This window comes from Enhydra lutris, unplaced genomic scaffold, assembly GCF_002288905.1.
Source record: "Enhydra lutris kenyoni isolate GAN:26980312 unplaced genomic scaffold, ASM228890v2 scaffoldscaffold24, whole genome shotgun sequence".
Classification (NCBI taxonomy): domain Eukaryota; kingdom Metazoa; phylum Chordata; class Mammalia; order Carnivora; family Mustelidae; genus Enhydra; species Enhydra lutris.
In genome coordinates, this window is record NW_019154108.1 from 1,602,050 (window position 1) to 1,624,667 (window position 22,618).

The 22,618-nt window shown below is 42.2% G+C and overlaps 1 protein-coding gene across 1 annotated transcript in view; it reads right to left on the reverse strand.

Moving 5' to 3' along the window:
• Positions 1–22,618, reverse strand: part of LOC111150876 (NME/NM23 family member 7) — a 272,144-nt gene that overhangs the window by 221,219 nt on the left and 28,307 nt on the right. Inside the window, exons 2-3 of the mRNA XM_022508544.1 lie at positions 960–1,067; positions 62–228 (exon numbers count right to left, since the gene is read on the reverse strand). Coding sequence (XP_022364252.1) covers positions 62–228; positions 960–1,067 — 275 coding nt within the window. The remainder of the gene's footprint in view (positions 1–61; positions 229–959; positions 1,068–22,618) is intronic.

Consider the following 22,618-nt stretch of genomic DNA (forward strand, 5'->3'; position numbering starts at 1 on the left):
AAATAAATAAGTAAAATCTTAAAAAAAAAAAAAAAAAAAAATGAAGAAAGGATTTTCTCACTTTTCTTTCCTGCTGCCCAGTTGGCGAGCTGTATATTGATCCCCATAGTCGATCAGCACCAGCTGTCGAGAAAAGACATTCACTTTGTTGCCTATAAATAAATCCTCCAAGTGAAGATCGTCGTATTTGGTCCGCTTTAAAAAGGTGCGGTGATTCTTCACATCATGCTGGAACAAAAACAACACAGTAAGACACATAAGTATCAACAGACAGTGTTACTCTTACTGTAAATTAGAAATGATTCTTAATTCTGCTTTATTAAACATAGCTTACATGGTTTCATTTTTGTTACAAATCATAATTTCTTTTATAACTTCTGTATTTCCTAGTCCAATCTAGTAATAACACAAAAACTTATTACAAATTTAATACTTTAAAAAACCATGAATATATTGCCAAATGTTTCAGCAAATTAGTGCTTATGAAATCCCAGAAAAATTCCAAATTTTTGCTTTCTTCCCTACACAGAATGCCAATACCAAAGAGATCTACCTGTAAAATGGTTGCCAATTAAGAGACAAAAAGAAACAAGTGGGACTCTCTTAACCTGATCTTCAATTTGACTTGTTGTAGAGGTAACAGCTTTCAATAATGGCAACATATTTAGGACCATGATAATCTTTATCTATGACATTCACTTATTGACTATTGCTTAATCTAAAACATGAATAATCCTACTTCAGTTTCCCAATCAAAAATACTAATTACTACTTGACAATAAAGATAAAGGCACGAAGTTATCTTCTTGTATTGGAATTACAAAAGAATTCCCATTAAAAAAAGAAGAAACATATATACATATTCTCAAGGGCAAGTACACAGAAGGCAGTCCTACTCTTCTTCCTCATCCCACTTCACTCCCTTTGCTAACTTTAAAGGGAAAAAAAGGTTTATTTACCATTTCAACAGACCCGTCCCCTGGGTAAAATAAAAGTTCATAACGTCGAAAAAGTGAAGCATTTGGATCATACCACTCTGCAATGAAAACGAATCTTTCATCATGATTCTGCAAAGAAAGAAGAATTTTACCATTAACATAAAATATAAGCTCTCTTGTATAAATCATGTAAGTTGAAAGCAAGGCCTACCAAATATTTGTAACTAAAATAAATCTGTTATTACTTATTTACTATGCTGCTTTCAACAATATATTACTTATCAGCAGACCCCCGGAAATATTTCCTTCTACTTTCCGTTAAATGTCCTTAGTTTTCTCAATGATGACATATGAACTGCCTAATACTTCACAACCATCCAATCACCCTGAGTAAATTAACAGTTTTTTAGAACATGAGCTCCTGGTCTGTCTCCTGTAATAATTCAGGCTTCTGAAAGCAAATTTACGTATAAACTGACAATAAACTCGCCAGGAGAACAAAACTGAGACGCTACTCTCCGCGTGTTGGTCGAGGCCCTCCGGGAAGCAGACACCAGGACAGGATTAAATCTGCCAGAATTCTACTCCTGTCCAGGAGATTCCTATGAGAGGAAGTGGGGAGGGATACAGACAGTAAGACAAACCACAGAGAAGGAGAGAGGGAGAGAAAGGCTTCACCCCGGACTGCTGTGTAACCTACGGAAGGATCAGCAGGACCAGCAGGTAGAACTAGAGCCAACGAGCCCTCGAGAGGTCCATGACTTCCAGGGACCAGCCTGCTCAAGCCTCCCCGCTCCCCTCGGGGCCGGCTAGGAGCAGCCTTGGGAAGCAGGTCTCACGGGCGAAAGCCACGGAGGACTTAGAGCACAGGAGGGGGGGCCCCGGCTACGAAAGCCCCCTCTAGCTGGAGGTCTATGCCTCCTGCACAAGATAAAATGAAAAAAACTAGTCAAAGACAGATCTTCTTTCCTTGATTATCCAGCAGGACTTCCAATCGTACATGTTGTTAAAAATACCTTGGCCCCAAGGTCCTTCATTGCAATAAGGAGGACATAAAGGGCATATAAGGAAGAAAGGAATTAGGAGTTTTGGTCCTAATTCTAAATCAAACACCTGATTCTTTAGTTCAGATCTATGGGTAGGATCCTTTTATGTCAATAATCCACTTATAAATTCTCATGGTAGAAGCTGTCTATACTTGATGATTATACTCATAAACTGTACTGTAGATAGTTTTAAGACACTATTTTTCCCATAATCATCCAAAAATACACATTTCAATAATGCTTATTAGTTAAGGGGAAATAAAGGTGAAGTAAGAGACATTCGTGAAGGCCTTTCTTCACACACTTTTTTTTTCACATTCTTACAAATACAGCTTTTTAAGGTTTAGGCTTCACTGTGCATTCTAGCATTACGGTCCGCTTTTAATATAAAACTGAAATATTCGTCGCTTACTTCATTTTTCACTATCCATATGAAAATACTCATTTCCTCAAAGACATCACTGAAACACCGCCCTCACTGACCTAAGTAAACACAACCCTGAAACGGAAGGAACGACTCGTCCAACGGAAGGTCCAGGGTACGACCGGGAGGTGAAGGGAAACCAGCGAAGCTCGGCACTTCGCTTCTCCGCGCAGCGCAGGAGCCACGGCTTAACTCGGACGCAGGCAGCGCGACGCTGCACCGTGCGCTCTACGGAGGAGATAACGGAGGAGCTACGGTTTCTGACTGACAAAGTAGCTGCTGGCGAACGAGGCGAGAACAACCAGCAAACTGAGACGTGAGGAATCGTCCGTCTGAGGCCGCTGAGAGCCTCTCCCGCCGCAGGAGGCGCGCAGGCAGGAGCCTCGCGGGCAGCCCCAGGCCCTCCGCCCCCACGCGCGCCGAGCGCATGCGCGGCATCTCACCGACCCGCGCAAGAGACTGAGAAGCGGCAGCAGCTGCCAGAGGCCGCCGCCAAGACGCAGAGAAGCGAGCGGAGCTTGTGACGACTTCGCAGGGACGTGAAGACGAAAACTGGACTGGGGGCCGCCGAAGCAGCCCAGGTTTGAGGGACAAAGACCCTGAGGAGGAGTGGGTTCTGATCTGCGCTTGTCCCACGGCCTTCAGCGGCCTCACGGCGCCGGAGGAGAGAAACGATCGTCCAGACCCACTGAGGACGACGCTCTGGTAAACGCTGCGACCTTCCGCGGTCATTCCTGGAGAACCACACGGCGGCGGCGCGGCCAAACCCAAGGGCCAACTGACCCTCACAAAGTTCACAAGTTTTGTGTTAGTCCTTGACCGTACCGCGGGGACATCGCCCCATCCTGGCTCCCTGCCTCTCCACAGCGTCCTCAACCGCAGGAACAGATGACCAGATCCAAGAAAGAGAACCAAGAGAAGAAACAGACAATAAAGACAGATTCACCAGCAGCCTCCTTATTACCTGACAAAGGCTTCAAAGTAATAAGGATGGCATAAAAAAAATCAAGATGAAGAATTTCAGCAGAGAGTGGGCATCTATTTTTTTAACTGGAAATTCAAGAATGAAAAATAACTCTAACTTACCATTCTCTAACTAGCAAAAAAATTTCCTCCAAAAGATAAAGGTGAAATAAAGACATTTCTAGATAAGCAAAAAGAGAAAATATATTACCATGGTACCTGCATTCAAAGAAATTCTAAAGGCAGTTCCATAGAAAAATGGAAAATGATACCAGATAACTCAAGGAGTTAAAGACAGGGCTGAAAAATAATGGTTATCTGGGTAAATCTAAGTAAATAATAGGCATGCAAAATAACAATGTCTTATTAATGAATAATAAATAAACAACACTATTTTGTGGGATATAAAATATGTTGAATTTGGATGCATGTCAAAAAGAATATAAAGGGTGTAAAAGGTAGACAGTGTTCTTCAAATTATGTGAAGCAAAGAAAATATCTCCTACATCAGCTGCTCAATCTGTTCTCAAATTCCAATGAATATTAGTGAACAAGAATCTCTCCTAAAATAGTAGATAAACAAATCAGGGATATTCTGCTTGGCTTCTCACCATCTATTCTGCTAGAATGAACTGCCTGTCCTACTCCTCAGACAATGGGAAAGCAGTATCAGAATATTTAATAAATCAGTGACATTCAAACTCTAAAAATTATTGTTGTTATTGTGATTAATGGTCATCATTAATTTCTTAGAGTACCGACTAAGTAGCAGGCTCTTGACGTGATCTCATTTTATGCTCGCAACAATGTAGGCAGTATCCCTATTTCATGGACAAAGACAGTAAAGCTCAAAAAATGTGAACACTGGTCCGAGGTTACACACCAAAGAAATAAGTCAGAACTCAAATCTCAGTCCTTCAGACTGCAAAGGACTGAAGTCCAAATGACACAGAAGTCACTATTACAGAAAGTATCCATTCAATGGGTCAAATCCAATATAACGGAGTTATTTAACCACTCTCCCATGTAAAACTACATAATTCTAAACAGGGTCAAGTTCTGTGGCCTGTAACAACCATCTAGGAGAAGAGAAATGGATTATTATGAAATGCAATGAAAGAATCTTACTCCCTGTGACATCAAACATTTAACAAATACCACTTTTCAATGACATCCCAGTTCCAAAATCCTAAAAAAATCAAGCCAATGAAGTGTCCTAAGATACCATCAGTGTGTAAAATACCACAAAATGTTACAAAGCAGATGTCATCTGGGAAATCACAGAAGTCACATTCTGTGCAACCCGTAAGTTGCTGCTTTAAAATCATTTTTCACTGTGAGCATTAGTTATTCTACAGTAGTCATGAACTGTAAAGAAAAACAGGAAAAGCAGTTCTTGTCTAAGGTAAAGGGGGAAAATGTCAATAGATACGAAAGGTTACACTTCAATGGGAAAGGAATAAAGAGTTGTGTTATCTTTACAAACTCCCTCAAAACGACCACCTAACGAGATGCTGAAAGGAGAACTGGCCAGACCACGCCACTTCCCTGTCTCTGTTAAGTAAGCAAGCGGCACACACAAGAACACACAGAAACTCGTCCACAAGATTCCAACAACGTCTAAGCTCCTCGACTGAATCTTTCAGATTCTAACCTAGAGCTTCATTCATAACAGCATCTGCATACAAAGAAGAAAAATCCTTCATATTCTCTTGAAAAGTTCACGCATTCCTTCATTTATAACTGTGATTCCTCTCAACAAGATTGTTTAAAACTACGTAAAAATAAGTTTCCTCTCTGAGAAAAGGCCCACTGTGCCAAGTACAAACTGTATTTAAATGTAATTTAAACTTAACTTTCTGATTTATCTTTGCAGTAGAAACCCTGGTTCCCTCCTAAAGTCAAATAATGCCTAGCGGGTAGCGATGGCACTTCTGGACTTGGCACCAACTGTGCTGCCTGGGAACGTCCCGTCTGGTCTAGCCATGGCCTTGCTGCCTGATACACACATGGCCGCACCACAGCCCTCCTGGACCAAAGTCACCTTTGAAATTAAAAATTATTTTTCAGGGGCGCCTGGGTGGCTCAGTGGGTTAAGCCGCTGCCTTCGGCTCAGGTCATGATCTCAGGGTCCTGGGATCGAGTCCCGCATCGGGCTCTCTGCTCGGCAGGGAGCCTGCTTCTCTCTCTCTCTCTCTCTCTCTCTCTCTCTCTCTGCCTGCCTCTCTGTCTACTTGTAATCTCTCTCTGTCAAATAAATAAAATCTTTAAAAAAAAAATTATTTTTCAGCTAAACTGGGCAAAGGCTAGCAAAGAATGGGATTCATCAGATTAATGTGATTCACTGAAATGATAATGATGTCAAACCTGGAAATCACTGTGTTTGAGCCTTCATTTTATGGAGTAGGAAACTGCGGCCTGGTGAGCATCTGTGACTGCCACAAAGTCAGGAAACTACCCGGGCTGTGACTCTGCTCTCTCCATAATACCACACTTCCAGGGCTGGCTCGAGAGGGAGAACCTAACACTGAAGCAAGACAAAGGGACACGTCCGTGTTCTGGCTGCAGATCTGACGAGAATGTCACGGCCATGGTCATAGGAACAGTGAAGGTCTCAGCTTCCATCAGATACAAGCTTATGTGGAACAAAGACCACACTGGAGCACAAAGAGACTTTTTCTTAAAGTAGCCAAATCATTTTCCTTCCTCGGAACAGTTTAAATGTAATTTATACACAGTGAGATAGAGGGTCCCTCACACTCAAGCACGATTTGTTCCAATTTCATAACTAAGCACTAATGCACCTCTACTTTTTTTTTTTTTTAATATTGTAAGCAGCTATTGACACGATGTGGTTCAGGGCACACTACTCCCGAAGTCTGGCACCTACGTATACGGAATATTTTAAGCTGAAGGAGTTTGCGAAAACAGCAGAAGCAGGAAGGTCACTTTGACCCTCTCCCAAGCCTCTTCTCTGAAACAGGTTATAAAACCCTCGTAGGAGAGGTAACTTCCCAGAAGAAAGGAGCATCCTTATCTCTCGGGACAAAGGAAAACGGAGGGAAAAAAATCCTAACAAATAGGCCTCGCTGAGTTTCCTCCAGTTTCCCACATTTTTCCTCCATTTCCCACATACTCCTTAACCCACCACCCTCCTCCGTGACTGTCCCCGCTCCATTACACCTCGCTAGAAATACCAGGTCTGTTTCTTAAGGTCCTCATTTCTTTATGAGAGCCCCAATGTCACATGAAACTAAACAAATCGATATGCTTTGCTCCTAGTAGTCTTTGTCAGTTTCAGACAGAGTCAGGGACCCTCAGAGGGTCCTCCCCTACACACACTACAGCCTCCCCAACACACACTATAGCCAAAAAGCAAAGAAGAAAGCCAATAAAAGGGAATCAGGGCACCAGCATGGCTCAGTGGGTTAAGCCTCTGCCTTCGGCTCAGGTCATGGTCTCAGGGTCCTGGGATCGAGCCCCACATCGAGCTCTCTGCTCAGCGGGGAGCCTGCTTCCCCTCTCTCTCTCTGTCTGCCTCTCTGCCTACTTGTGATCTCTGTCAAATAAATAAATAAAATCTTTAAAAAAAAAAAAAAGGGAATAGCAGCTTTCATATGCTGCACGGGGCAGGGAGGGGTGGAAGGAGTGAACTGCCACACAGAGGTTAAGCAGCAGGAAGCACAGTAGGCTGCGAGACGGCAAACAGTAAGAAGCGGCGCGTGGATGACTGTGTGAACAGCAGCTGCACGTGACGCCAGTGGGAAACTGTACTCAGAGTATCAGGCCGAACAAAAAGTGGGTCTGTTCCGACTGCAGAAGATCAGCACTGAAAAACATAATGAGCATTGTCATTGCCAAGGAACTTGGGTGGTGATGATCCAAATCTCTAATTCTCAATTTAAAATCCTACTGCAGGTAGGGAACAATTTCCGAGAAGGACACTCAAGAATATGTCAGAAGTAGCTGCCCCTGGGGAGTGTGTGGAGGGTCAGGGGTGGGGACGCAGGTGGGGAGGTGGGGGTGGAGGTGGGGAGGCCGGGGTGGGGGTGGGGAGGCCACTTCTCAATGTACACGTTTCTGAACTGTTTTACCCTGTTTGATGCTTGTATTTTTTATTGTTCAATGCCAAGAGGGGTTAAGTTGTTTTCTAATTTGTAGTTTTCTTTATAGTTTAATTTTAAATTATACTGAAAAACTGAAGCTGGTTTTTTTTTTCCTCTTTAACTGTGGAAAAGTTTAACTGAACACCCAACAAAGCCATTATTGTCAGTAGGCCCTTCATATCACACATCACCTAGAACCTCTGGAGTTCTTTTCTATTAACCAAACTAGAAAATCAGAATAGGAAGACAAAGAAACAAACTAAAAGCAAAACAAGCAAGCACAGGGTATAACGTGAACATGAAGGAAATATCCCAAGTTTTGGTATAGGCCTCACTCTTCGCCCACTGAAAAGCCTAAGGCAAGGCCAGCCGACTTTGCACATCATCTGATTCCCGCCTGTCAGTTCATCTCCTCGACACTGAGCACTTGCCATGTCCTACGTCCTATGCCAGGTCCTCAGACACATCAAGATATGACACCGGCAATTAGAAACAAACATCAGCCTTGTCCGCTTGACCCTTAAAGTCTCACAGCCGATGGAGCGACTTCCAGGAACTTAGAACTCGTGGCTCTGAATTTATTGTTCTTCTACGTCACAGCTGACTCAGTTAAGATAAGTCCTTTAATTTTTTACTTAAAATCCATTCTACACTGTTTATCTGACTATCCATCAGAACATGCTGTACAGTGCTTAACAATTTTTATTTTTTATTTCCCTTTGATGGTATGCTTTTTCAAATGTAGAAAAATCTCAGGTTGTTTTTCCAAACTTATTTTGCTACACCTAAAAAAGGAAAATGTCATTTTAAAATGTAGCATATGAAAATTGCTTCTATTCAAATGCATTCCGGTATGAGTCATTCCCCAGTGCAGTCATTTTTTAAAAATAGTCAGATTAAACCATGCACATGCTAATTACGTAGGTAAGTTTCTTCTATTCATTTTGAAAACCTTTTTCCTTCTTTTGTTTAAAAAAAAAAAAATAGGCGAGGGGCGCCTGGGTGGCTTAGTCCTTAAGCAGCTGCCTTCAGCTCAGTTCATGATCCCAGGGTCCTGGGACTGAGCCCCACATCGGGCTCCCTGCTCAGCGGAGAGTAGGCTTCTCCCTCTCCCAATCCCCTGCTTGTGTTCCCTCTCTTGCTGTGTCTTTCTCTGTCAAATAAATAAATAAAATTTTTAAAAAATAATAAAAAAATAAAAAATAAATTAAAAAATAGGCAACAATTAACAGAAATAATAATGTTCTTTTGTAAAATGGGTGAATTTAAAAAGCACCTGTATATTGGTTATGAACACGGCAATGATGGAACTTGGATAACGCTGGAATAAAGGACAGAATACAGATGAGTGCGCCACATGCAGGCCCTTGTGTCACCTGAACGTGTTCCACCCCCAGTCCAGTGCTTCAAGCAGTCTGTCCCCTGCCACACCCCCCGTCCTGGTTGGTTTGTCCAGCTTCTCCCTCTTTCCAGCCAAATGGTCCTTTCCCACATTCCCAACCCACCAGCCTCTCTTTCCCTCACTTCCTTCTTTACCCCACTTAGACTCCCTGATGTGTCACTTGGATGACGCTCAACAATTCTTCTCGTCCACGAGCCCGCCCCGGGTGACGGTACTCACCATTGTGCTTGCTCTGTACTTGTGGTGGCCCTTTACGGTTTTGCATTCCACATTTAGGTCTGCGATCCATTTTGAGTTAATTTTTGTGAAGCGTGTAAATTCTCTGTGCATTCATTTTGAGGCAGAGATGGGTAGAGAGAGTGTTCCTCAATCATCTTTAGGTACTGACAGAGTCTTCCTAGAGCATCGGTCTGACTCAATGGTAAGTCAAGTGAACATTTTTTGCATTATAACAAATGCATATATATTATCGAACAGAATATAAAATTCATAAAATTTCACACAATTTGTAAGAAAAAAAATGGCTGATTTTAAGGAAATTTCACCCATACTGTTGAAATTCCAGGTGAAATGCTATTTGAAGGGCAACCAGGCCCTTGGAAAATCAAATCACACCAAACCTCTCTCGGGCACTGCTTAAGGGAAGGCCGAGCCACACGAGGATCATGTGAAACTAACGATGTTTTCCAGGCACATGCGCTTAAGCTAAACTGTCCCTTCGTTCAAGAGTAAGTTTATTAGGCTTATGCCACTAAGCAGAACTGTGCCTTGGCCTCATGCACTTCAGAAGCGCTGGTCAGAAAGAGCCACTGCCCTCCTGATGACCGACAGCACCAACCACACACCGTGCTTGCACCTGGCACTACCAGGCTGTGGAGGACGACGCCTGCGCCCAGCGGAGTCTGCTCCCGCTGCTGCCAGGGTCGCTACCACGCCCTGGTGGCAGCTGGCATGGCCCCGAACTGTGCTGCTTGCAGGGAAGACCCGGGAAACTACATGGGGTTGTCTTCGAGATCAGTCAGGGGCTACTTCAGAATGGGTAAGGGCATGGGCTCTAGAGTCTGACAGACCTGGGCTTTGTGACCTCGGACAAGATCCCTAACCTCTCTAAGCTCCGACTTCTGCACCTATAAAATGAGGAGAGTAACAAACTCTCCTCCTAGGCCAGATGCTGGGATTAAATGCCTTAGTGTGCATAAAGCACTTGGGATTTCTGTTGCCAAAGTCTTCACAGCAGTGACGGTGGCTCGCAGGGCCCTCTGTGACTTCAGAGCTGCCCCCCACACGCTCATCTCCTGCACTGATACGAGGAGCAGCCTCTCCTGATTTGTGACACCACGGCCTCAGCCGCAGCTGATCCCAGTAAATTGTAAGGTTTTTTTTTAAAAGACCCTTGTAGGAAAATCAGTGTGAAGGAAAAAAGAATTTGTGAAGGACAGAAAAATAGAAATGTGACTGAAATTATACATTATGAAAAGAAAAGCTACTGGAGGTATATGTTATTTCTGCAATAACTAGCAATTATTTTTTTGTTAAGAACATGTTAATAAATTGGTATAAGGGTACAAAATCTTGCTTTTTAGAGAGCTTCAAGTTTTCACCAATAAAAAACTGAGCAATTTTCTTTTTAAAATTGATAACATCATCTGTTACCCATTAATCATGAGTACTAAAATTCAAACGTCTCAAAGGAAGGACACCATTGGAAAAAATCATAAATTACACTAATCAACATGAAATTACTGTTGCCAATTGTAGATCTGAAAAAATTCAGTGGCTTAAAGCCTCTGCCTTCAGCTCAGGTCACGATCTCAGGGTCCTGGGATCGAGCCCCGCATTGGGCTCTCTGCTCAGAAAGGGAGCCTGTTTCCTCCTCCCCCTATGCCTGCCTCTCTGCCTACTGTGATCTCTCTCTCTCTCTCTCTGTCAAATAAATATTTTTTTTAAAAAAATTCAACCCTGTACTTTCCCTCAGCACAGAAACCAAAGAAATTTGGAAAATAAAACAGTATTTACATTCTCTAGTTAATATTTAAGGTCATATCAGATATTACACTTAGTAGCAACCAATATGTTAAGGTGTAAACTCAGCATATACTGACAAAAATATCATCACATCATCACCTTTAAGTACCAACATATAGAATGTTTAAAAAGAAAAAAGGAAGAAAGGAAACAAAAAAGGAAAGAAGGCAGGCAGTGCCATTTTTTTTAGGGTACCCAACTACCATTAGCGCACATGGTAGGATCCATTGTTCACATTTGATTGCTTAAACTTATGACTGGTTCAGTGTTCTCTAAACTGCTATTATTTCAATTAACCTTTACAAATCTTATTTACCTCTCAGACCAGTTAGAACCAAATACTGAATGAAGCAGGTAGGGAGGGGAGGTAAGATAAGCTAACTTCATGTCTGGCACATTTAGAACCTAATTTCAGTTGACTTTCACCCCGTATCTGTCTTGGACGTTCCCCCTCCCATTTCCACCAATGGAAAATGGGTTCAGAGGGACTAAGGTTAATTATCCAGGGATTACACAGATCAAACACCCAGTTAGGGCCAGAGCTGGGACTCAAACAAAGGTCTGATGCTAAAAATCAATACTCATTTCCAGACACAAAAGCACTTCTCAAGAAAAACATCAGGAGTTCTGGGTCAACCAAAAGGGCAACATAGATAGAAGACAGTGAGAAAGGCAGGCTTTCCACAGGACTCATCTGAGCACAAAAGCAGATAGTGCTAAGAAATCAGAGAGTATGAGCAATGGGAAATTCATTGGGCCTCCATCCTAGAAAGAACAGGAATCATTCTAGAGTGGTCGAAGGGCTCTGACGGTTACTGCAACACTGCTCATGTGTTTCTGGCGATTGCACTTAACATGTATTACAAGAGCCAAAGTAATCTTGAGAAAGAGGAACAAAGCTAGAGGTACCACGAGCCCAGATTTCAAGCTACACTACAAAGCTGTAGTCATCAGAACAGTGTGGTATCAGCAGAAAAACAGACACATAGATCAATGGAATGGAATGAGAGCCCAGAAATAGACCCATGATTATGTGGTCAATTAATCTATGACAAATGAGGCAAGAACATACAATGGGGGAAAGACAGTTTCTTCAACAAATGGTGCTGGGAAAACTGGACGGCCACACGTGAAAGATGAAACTGGATCATGTTCTGACGCTGCACACCAACACCCCAACCAGATGCAAGACCTAAATGTGAGTCATGAAACCACAAAACTCCTAGAAGAAAATGTAGGTAGTAGTATCTTTGATATCATCCTTAGCAACGTTTTTCTAGATAAGTCTTGTCAGGCAAGGGAAACAAAAGCAAAAATGAACTATTGAGACGACACTAAAATAAAAAGCTTTTGCACAGCAAAGGAAACCATCAACAAAATGAAAAAGAACCTGCTGAGTGGGAGAAGATACTTGCAGATGATTCAATAAGAGGTTAATAACCAAAATACATGAAGAATTTATGCAACTCAACACCAACCCCCCCAAATAATCCAATTAAAAATGGGCAGAGGACCTGAATAGACATGTTTCCATACAGATGGCCAACAGACACAGGAGAAGATGTTCAACAGCACTAACGCTCCAGGAAATGTAAATCAAAACCCTAATGAGATACCACCTTTTGCCTGTTAGAGGGGCTAGAATCAGAAAGATCAAAAATAACAAGTGTTGATGAGGAGGTGGAGAGAAAGGACCATTTGTGCACTGTTGGTCGGAATGTGTGATAGGGTCTCTTCTCTCTTTTTATAGCATTTGCTCAATAAACAGGACTCGCTAGACATTTTGGTTTGTGTCAATGTTACATACTTTAAAATTTGGAAGAGTAGGAAAGGGGATGCCAGTAGAAGGACTGCAGTAAGCCGAGATGTGTCAACAGTTTTACACTCCCAGTGCGAGGATGGCTTGGTAGCCAGGCTGAGTTCCAGTACCCCCAGAAATGGTTTCCTCCGGTTCTGTGAATACACAGTTGCTCCCCTTTATGGGCAGTTTTTAATCTAGCACATTTATTTCCATGATTGATATGTTGTTTGGTTCTAAAAGGGAACAACTTTTCTAAGGGTTTGCCAAAATAAGGGCCCATCCACTCAGGAAGACGGTGGCCTTCTCACCAGCTCCCCTCCCTGTGCTGACCTACAGACCTGTAACTCCCTTCTTCTTGTGAGGTACCAGCAAGGGTGGGTCGATAGCCATGCACAAATGGTCACTCACAGGGGTGGGGGTGGGGGTAGGAATCGGGACCCGCCACCACATCCTGGGGTACCCTGGCTGGCCCCTTCCGGGAGCAGAGCAGAGAAGCACAGACATACTCTATGGTGAGTGCGTAACCAGCCAGTTCAGTTTTTCCTGGAACAAACCAAAACAGGGTCACACGTCAACTCTGAATGTGGCTCACATAAACCCGTAACTACACCAGACCTGAATCAATGATACACACCATGTACCTTGTTATTTATGGCACTTCTCGTTAAACTTTGAAGGCCCTCTCTCCGTTCCTTCAAAATCTCACATTTTCTTGTCAAAGACATAATTCAAATTCCACCTTCTCAATAACATTCCCCGCGAGCCTCCCTGGGGAAAGATATTTTCAGCATTTTGAAAGCCCCTGCCCTTCGTTTGAGCCTTAGGAAGCGTATTTACAGTTGTTCACATACACATCTTATCTTTCTACTGTAAAGTAAGTTCCTGAGGACAAAAGTGAGGGCCTCATTCATCCTTATATCCCCCAAAGTGCCTATCCAGTGCCTTCTACAAGCTGGCACTCAACCAATACACAATCAGTGTTTGCTCCAAAACTAGACTCACAGAATAAGCAATTGTTATTGAAAATGGTTTCAGTACCCAGTACAGCATCCTTGGGCCAGGCATTTACATGGCCATTTAACTGTCATTTATTGCAAGATTACAAAAGATTCCATCGTATATGGTTTTTTTTAATATCTTACTACTTTGCTTCTACTTCTTAAAAACTTTACATGGCGCATCTATTAATTCAGGTGATTACTCACTGCTGGTCACTAACATATTTACAAGTTTTTCTTAACGGGCATCAGCCAAGGCCCATACAGTTCCGCATTTTCACAAGCACAAGTTTACCTAATCAGTGAACAAACAAAATAGAACTTTCTAAGCTATGAAGCCCAAGCCCTTCGGATGACAACCGAGGTGCCCAGCCTCGACTCCGACAAACACTCCTGGCAGGGAAGGGAAGAAAAGATCCAGCACCAGGCACTACGCCGCACTCTTCCCGTCTGATTATTCCTAAAAGTCCAACATCAGATTTTTCTATCAAAAGGCATATAAAATACGTGGACAGTGTGGGTTCCTTTCACAAAGGATGATCTCCACAGGCTCCAGACGGCGTGGACAGAGGGACAGAACAAGCGCCCGTCTCAACTCCGCGCTAGTGCTGGGCAGGAGAAAAGGGGCAAGTACAAGACCATGATCCAGATCGTTGGGTGCTTTGCAATCATTCTTAAATGACAAAGACCAACACACATGAAACTATAGCAAAAATGTAATAAAAAATAATTCAGACGTGGGCTGTGTGGCACAAAACTACAGGCATTTGAAGGAGAGCCGTCCACACAAGTCTGACCACGGCCGCAAGACGGCAGACCTGGGAAGAAGGGGGAGGAGAGTGTTCCTGGAAAGCCAGGAGGATGGAGCGCGCAAGAGGGCACAGCAAGTTTGGAAGGAGGGGTGCCTGGGTGGCTCAGTGGCTTAAAGCCTCTGTCTTCGGCTCAGGTCATGATCTCAGGGTCCTGGGATTGAGCCCCGTGTCGGCATTCATGAAGTGCCAAGACCAGGACTTAAATTCAAGTCTGATAAACATACATACTATAGAATACTTTCTATACCAATAGTCTCTGTATTTCTGTATCTAATAGTCTCTAAGATCCCACTGGCAGATGGAAAGAAAACATCGACATTTCCATTTCTATTTTTTATCTGAACCCATTAAAGTTTTCGTTATTGTGAATTATTTATAATACATGTAACATATTAGTAGTATATAAATTATAATTAAGCACCCACTTATGAGGGAAGGAGGGATATTGTTTTCTGTAATGACAATGTGAGATCGAAACAACTTGGAGGTTAAGTATTCTGCCTCCTCTCCACATTTGTCTCCTGTAAGAATTCACTGAAAGAATTCACATCTTTTTTCCTCAAAAATAGTCCAAAAGAATTAAAAGCAGGATCTTAAGATATTTATATACCCATGTTCAAAGCAGCCTTATTCACAATAGCTAAAATGTAGAAGTGACCCAAGTGTTGGTTAACGAACGAAACAGTAAAAAAAATGCAGTCTAGACATACAACAGAGTATCACTCAGACTCAAAAAGGAAGGAAATTCTGACATACGCCGCAACATGGATGAGCCTTGAGGACATCATGCAAAGTAAAATAATCCAGTCACAAAAGGAGAAACACTGTATGATTCCCTTTAGATGAGGCACCCAGAGTCACAGAAACAGAAAGGAGAAGGGGGTTGCCAGGGGCTGGGGGAGAGTGACACGTGAGCGGCTGTCTGCTGGTTACAGGGTTTCAGTGTTACAAGATGGATGGTGGTTGAACAACATAACGACTGTATTCCACACCACTGACCTACACACTCAAAAATGACAAAGACGGCAAATTCAAAGTTATGTGTATTTCACCACAATTTTGAAAAACGGGGGAAACCAGACTGATGATCAGATGCTGCCCTCACGCGCTCACTTATTCATTCCAAAATTATGTATCTGCGGCTTCTTTTCTGCCAGGCCCATTCTGCACATTCTAAGCAACAACCCTTGGCTTTAAGGAAACTAGTACCGTAAACCCCAAATATCTAAACCCATCGTTACAAGTCAACGGGACAAGCACAGTGGCAGTGACGGTCAGCAGCTAGCACTTCCTGCTGGGCCCTTGCCATGTGCTAAGTGCCTGGTTCTAGGCCCTTGTGTGTTTTACCCAGCAGCAGTAGGAGGGGCCGGCGCGGTTCTCTCCACTCCACGGATGATGAAACTGAGGCTCGGGTAAGTTAGGAAACACGCCCGAGGCCACACGGCTTATATACACAGGTGATTCCAGACCCCATGCTCTTAACCCTCTCCTCAGAGGGGCTGAAGGGCCTCTGAGGGAAACGGGACCAAGGAGCCTCCATAGGCTGCTGTTTGCTCGGTCTCCAGAGTCTGCAACTACACTTTCAGTTGAACAGCCCCAATGCAACAAATCAGATTGGAGCGCCTGGGTGGCTCAGTCAGTGAAGCCTCTGCCTTCGGCTCAGGTCATGATTCCAGAGTCCAGGGATCGAGCCCACGGCGGGCTCCCTGCTCAGCGGGGAGTCTGCTTCTCCTTCTCTGTTTGTGCTCTTTCTCTCTCTCAGATAAATAATCTTTAAAATACATACATATATACATACAAATCAGGTCTTAAAAAGCAAAACAGTAAAAATCAGGCCACACGTATCAGACGTAATTCCAACAGTGCACTGAAAATCTATACTATACTCTAGACTGCTACTTTCCAGGAAAAATTACTTCGCATTACACAACAAAATGTTTTTATTTATACAAAAGTGCTCCCTCTCTTAAATCACATGGAAACAGACTTATATACCTCATGGATAAAAGCGTCAAACTAAGTAGAAATCGAACTTCCACAATCTACATATTTAAAAGTCAGTAACTGATCTCCATTTATTTTAAGCGAATTATATGTTTCTGCGTGACTTCCAATATTGTGGACAAACTCCATCCGTGATGCTGTTTGGCGTTCAGGAGACCTTCTCAGCTTCACACAAGCCCGTGCCTGCCCTCACCTGCATCCCAGGAGACACTCAAGCCCCTGCTTCTGGGAAGGCTGGTGAGAGATGAGCTTCCAAGGAGCAAACTTCACTTTGCCTTGACCATTTTGAGAACACAGCAGATCGCTAGAGATCTGTTACCCGACGCTGCAGGCAAATAAGCACAGCGATTCCTACTGCTCTCCCCAGAGGCCACAGGGTAAGTACAACAGAAATGAAAAGACAACAAACAAGAGGTTTCTACTTCCCCCTACCACAGAACTAGGCTTTAAGCACTCCCTTGTTTAGTACAACCCTCCATGGGCTTCTTTCAAGGAGCAAGCATTCTCCTACACGGGCCTGCGGCCAGAACCAGTGCTGTCTGTCCGGATTGTGCTCCAAGGGCTGCTGCTTGCTCCTCATAAACCCACCGTGAAGGGCAAACAGAAGGTGAGCTCAGGTGAAAAGGGTCCTCATGTGGAGAATCTAATTCATTAACTCCAGCTTAGTAGCTCTCATTCATAAAGTCAAACAGACAAATTATACTAGGAAGAAAAGATGGCCAAATTATTAAATTTAGTTAATTATCTAATTTCCCTTAAATTCTTTTAAGGACTAAGTGAAACAGGTGCAATTATTTTTGCCCTTAAAAAAATTCAGTTTAAGGCCAAATGTCTTTTCCTTGGTGAAAAATATGATGTTTGACATGAAAATTCAACATGTTTCTAAGATTTTATTTTCTCTAAAAAAAAAAAAAAAAAAAAGTCATTTTGAGGCAGCATCTCAGAAGTCAAATGCATCATTTGTCTTTACAGAAAAAAGTCAATGATGCCATAAAGGGAGCACGAACTCATGTGTTTCCCCAACCAGGATGCTTAGGAATGCACTTTCAACTTAATTCCTGCTTAATTTTGTTCAAGCATGAAAAATGCCAGGAAAGAACCATTTCTACAGTGTGACTATAAATCAGGAAACTGATCAAACAAGATGGAACCATTTTAAAAGGCTCACATCCAGTTTCAAGAAAGAAAGAAAAAGCTTAAAAAAAATAAAAAATAAAAAATAAAAATAAATAAAAATTTTAAAAAAAGAAAGAAAGAAAAAGCTTTTTTTTTTTTTTAAGATTTTTATTTAATTATTTGATATACAGAGAGAGAGCAGGAGCAAGGGTAGGAGCAGAGGGAGAAGCAGGTTCCTGGCTGAGCAGGCTCAATTCCAGGACTCTGAGATCATGACCTGAGCTGAAGGCAGACGTATAACGGACTGAGCCACCCAGACTTCCCAGGAAAGAAAAGGCTTTTTTAAAACTTTCTCAGCTTGGTCTGTAGATCCTTGGAAATCTCCCCTCTCAGACTTCTAGAGATCACTGCTGCAAATTTAGGGTCAAACAGCGTCATGGAAAAACACAATGCTGCAAGCTGTCTACCTGGAGAAAACCTTCTCTCTGGAAAGCCAGAATGAACCTCTTTTAGCTCTCCTGAAGGAAACTATCACTGGAAATCTTCCAAGACCGACACCTGACACTCATACTCCTGTGCCTGGAATGTGATGTTCAGTGAATTTCAGAGATCAGAGGAATACTGACTCTAAGCAAGCAGAGGCTCAAAGACGTTAAGTGACTTGGCAAGAGCTTTGTGACCTTCACGAGCTGAGCAAAGATCCTTGTTTCTTGATTGGCTGGTTTAATGTCCCCACAGTAGAATACAGGGTTGTCATCTGGCAGGCCTGCATAATACAAATTCTTTCCCTAATCTCACTTAAATTATGAGCTTCTGGAAAACAGAAAGTACATCATTTATTTCTTTTGAAATTCCAGAGTGAGTTTCTTAATTCTGGGACCTTAAAAATAATCAAATACTACCAAAATGAAGATCCAAAGGCGTAGAATAAACATGTCCAACACTAGATCTTGATAAAAGGTAAAAATCCATTCCGGGATTCAAAAAAACCCCCAACACTCAACTATATGTTTATTTGCATTTTCAGAAAGATTTTGAAAGAGGACATTTCTTCTTGCTTTTTTGGGTAAGTATGGCTTCTCTGATTAACACCTTAATAAATACACTTGACAGAGTATTAACTAACTCTGGGATAACAGATCCATCAAGGACCACTTTTCAACAATTATCTGAACCACAACACTCCAAAAAGAGAAACAGATCTAATCAAATAAACACATAAAAATAAATAGAACAGAAAATCCAGAAATGAGCCAACAGTTCTATGGTTGATTAACCTTCAACAAGGCAGGAAGACTATCCAATGGGAAAAAGGTTCTTCAGCAAATAGTGCTAGGAAAACTGGACAGCAACACACAAAAGGAAATTGGACCACTTTCTTATACCACACACAAAAATAAATTCAAAATTGATTAAAGACCTAAATGTAAGACCTGAAACCATAAAATTCCTACAAGAGAAGATAACCAGTAAGTTCTCTGACACTGGCCATAGCAACTTCTTTCTAGACATGTCTCCTGAGGCAAGGAAAGCAAAACAAAAATGAACTATTGGGACTAGATCAAATTAAGAACTTCTGCACATTGAAGGAAAAAAAATCAACAAATCTATAAGGCAACATACAGAAAGGGAGAAGATATTTGCAAATACATATCCAGTCAAGGGCTAGAACACAAAATATATAAAGAACTTATAAAACTCAACACCCAAAAACAAATAATCAAATTAAAAATGGGCAGAAGCAGCACCTGGGTGGCTCCGTCAGTTGGGCGTCTGCCTTCGGCTCAGCTCCTGATCCCAGGGTCCCGGTATGGAGCCTCCACATCACGGCCTGCTTCGTCCTCTCCCTCTGCCTGCCATCCCCCCTGCTCACTCTCTCTGTGTGTCAAACAAATAAATAAGATCCTTAAATAAATAAATAATAAAAATGGGCAGAAGATATGAATGGGGGGCACCTGGGTGGCTCAGTGGGTTAAAGCCACTGCCTTCGGCTCAGGTCATGATCCCAGGATCCTGGGATCGAGCCCCGCATCGGGCTCTCTGCTCAGCAGGGAGTCTGCTTCCCTCTCTCTCTCTGCCTGCCTCTCTGCCTACTTGTGATCTCTCTCTGTCAAATAAATAAATTCTTTAAAAAAAAAAAAGAAGATATGAATGGCATTAGCAATTCTTCTTGAAAATATCAGCTTACCATAAGAGGTTTATGTCTCCATTTATGTAGATTTCAATTTTACTCAGCAATGTTTTGTAGTTTTCAGTGTATATCTCTCACTTCCACTAAAAATTCCTATTTTATCCTTCAGATGCTGTTGTGAAAGGAACAGATTCCTTAATTCCCTTTTCAGACTGCACCCTGAAATACACGGGGGGCATATAGAAACACAACTGATCTCTGTGTACTGATCATATGTTCTCCAACTTACTGAACATATCAGCTATCATGGTTTTGTTTTTCAGATTCCTTAGGACTTGCTACATACAGGGTCACGTGATCTATGAATCAAGACAATTTTACTTCTTCCTATTGTGTCTGGGAGGTTTTTACTTGTTTCCTGCCCGACTGCAGGGATGGAAGCTGCGTCACAAGGCCTTACGGAAGGACGTAACGTCAGTAAATCGATACAAGTACCCAGTATAGGTCCTACAGTGACTGTCACAAAGACGGCAGAAGACTGGAGTCAGGTGCTGTGACCAGAGACAGAATCCCAGCCGGGCGCACAGGACAGCGCCGTGTGCGGACGGTCGCCTGTAGGAGGCCCGGGATGGCGAGAGGCCGCTGGCGCAGAGACCTGGGCGCGCACCGCAAGCAGACAGTTACGGTTTCGGGTGGCGAAGAAACGAGAGGCCACTGTGCCCTGAAGGTGGTGCTGGGGGCGCGGGGGGAGGCGTCCTGGCTCCGGACAGAAACCCAAGCGCACCGCACCAGGATGGATCCCGCACGCGCCGTCCGCGGGCTTCCTCCCCGGCTCTTCGCCCTGCGGAACCGCGTCCACGGCCGAGACAGCCCAGGTCGGCGAGCGGCAGTCACCACGCCTGCTCCCCGCTGACCCTGCACGTCCGTGTGACCCCGCACACCGCGCGGCCTCGGTACACTTGCTTCCCGCCGGGAGAACCCGTGTCCAGTCACCCGCGCGGGCGAACGCGCACCGCATCACCCCGAGACTCGGGGCGGCTCCACGCACCCAGCCGAGCCCCCGTCCCGCTCCAGCCGCCCCGCCGCGGGCGCCGCACAACGTGCGGACCCGCGCCACGAGGTGTCCCCGTGAGCGAGAGTTCTAGACCGACGCCCGCCCGGCCTCGCGGGGAGAGGAAGCGCGAGCCGCTGGGACAGGATGAGACACGCGCGGTCACTCTCCAGTGGATGCGCACCTGCCGCCAGGACAGCCCGACGGCTCCGCTCACCCAGGTCTGTCGTCGGGGCTCCGCGGGGCGGTCTCCTCCCCTCCAGAGCGCTTCCGCCTGTGTTATAGTACCAGTATAGGATATCCTATTATATTGTATCATATCATGTTATACTATATCGTAATATAGTATAGTATATCCTACTAGGTCATATATTATACTATATCGTATTGTTTGTAGTATAGTATATCCTATTATATTATCTCATATTATACTATATCGTATTATATTACAGTATAGTGTAGTGTAGTAGATCCTATTATATCATATTACACTATATCGTATTATATTGTAGTGTAATATATCCTATTATATATATCATGTTATACTATATTGTATTATAGTATAGTATATCCTACTAGGTCATATATTATACTATATCATATCATTTGTAGTATAGTATATCCTATTATATTATATATTATACTATACCGTATTATATTATAGTATAGTATAGTGTAGTATATCCTATTATATTATATCATGTCATGTTATACTATATCATATTATAGTATAGTATATCCTATTATATCATATATTATACTATATCGTATTATATTATATTATAGTATAGTATATCCTATTATATCATATATTATACTATATCGTATTATACTATATCATATTATAGTATATCCTATTATATTATATCATATCATATTATATTATATCGTATTATATCATATCCTATTATATCAATTTATATTATACTATATTGTATTAAAGTACAGTATATCCTATTACATCATATATTACATCATATAATATCATATTCTATATAATATTATATCATATTCTATCATATTAAATTATATCATATTATATTCTATCATATATTATATATCTTATATATTATATTATGGGATATCATATCACACTATATCATATTATATATTGTATAATATTGTATATTCTATTATATATTATATTATATTTATATCATATCATATATTCTATTCTATCATATATATCATACTATATCATACTATATTATATATCACATTATATCGTATTATATCATATCATATATCATATCGTATCATATATTCTATTCTATTATATCATATTCCATTATATCATATTCTATCCTATCATATTCTATTCTATAATATTATAGTCTATCATATATTATATGTTATATTATATCATATTATATTACATCATATTATATATTATATTATATTATATTATATTATGGGTGAATGTAATATGGGTTAATAATCATATCATGATTCATGGGTTATTTTAACTTAGCACTTCACTGTTTTAGGATTTTTTTTTTTACAAGATAAAGCATATTTTGGTAGCATAATTTGGTAACAAATTCTAAAAAATTCCAGTATAATTGCTGAGGAGCCCATTCTTTTCCATAATTAAGGCTTCAGCTTTCTAACTAATTTATGAAAGGAAAAAAATGTGTCTTTGGGCATCTGGGTGGCTCAGTGGGTTAAAGCCTCTGCCTTCCACTCAGGTCATGATCTCAGGGTCCTGGGATCAAGCCCCGCATCGGGCTCTCTGCTCAGCGGGGAGCCTGCTTCCTCCTCTCTCTCTGCCTGACTCTCTGCCTACTTGTGATCTCTCTCT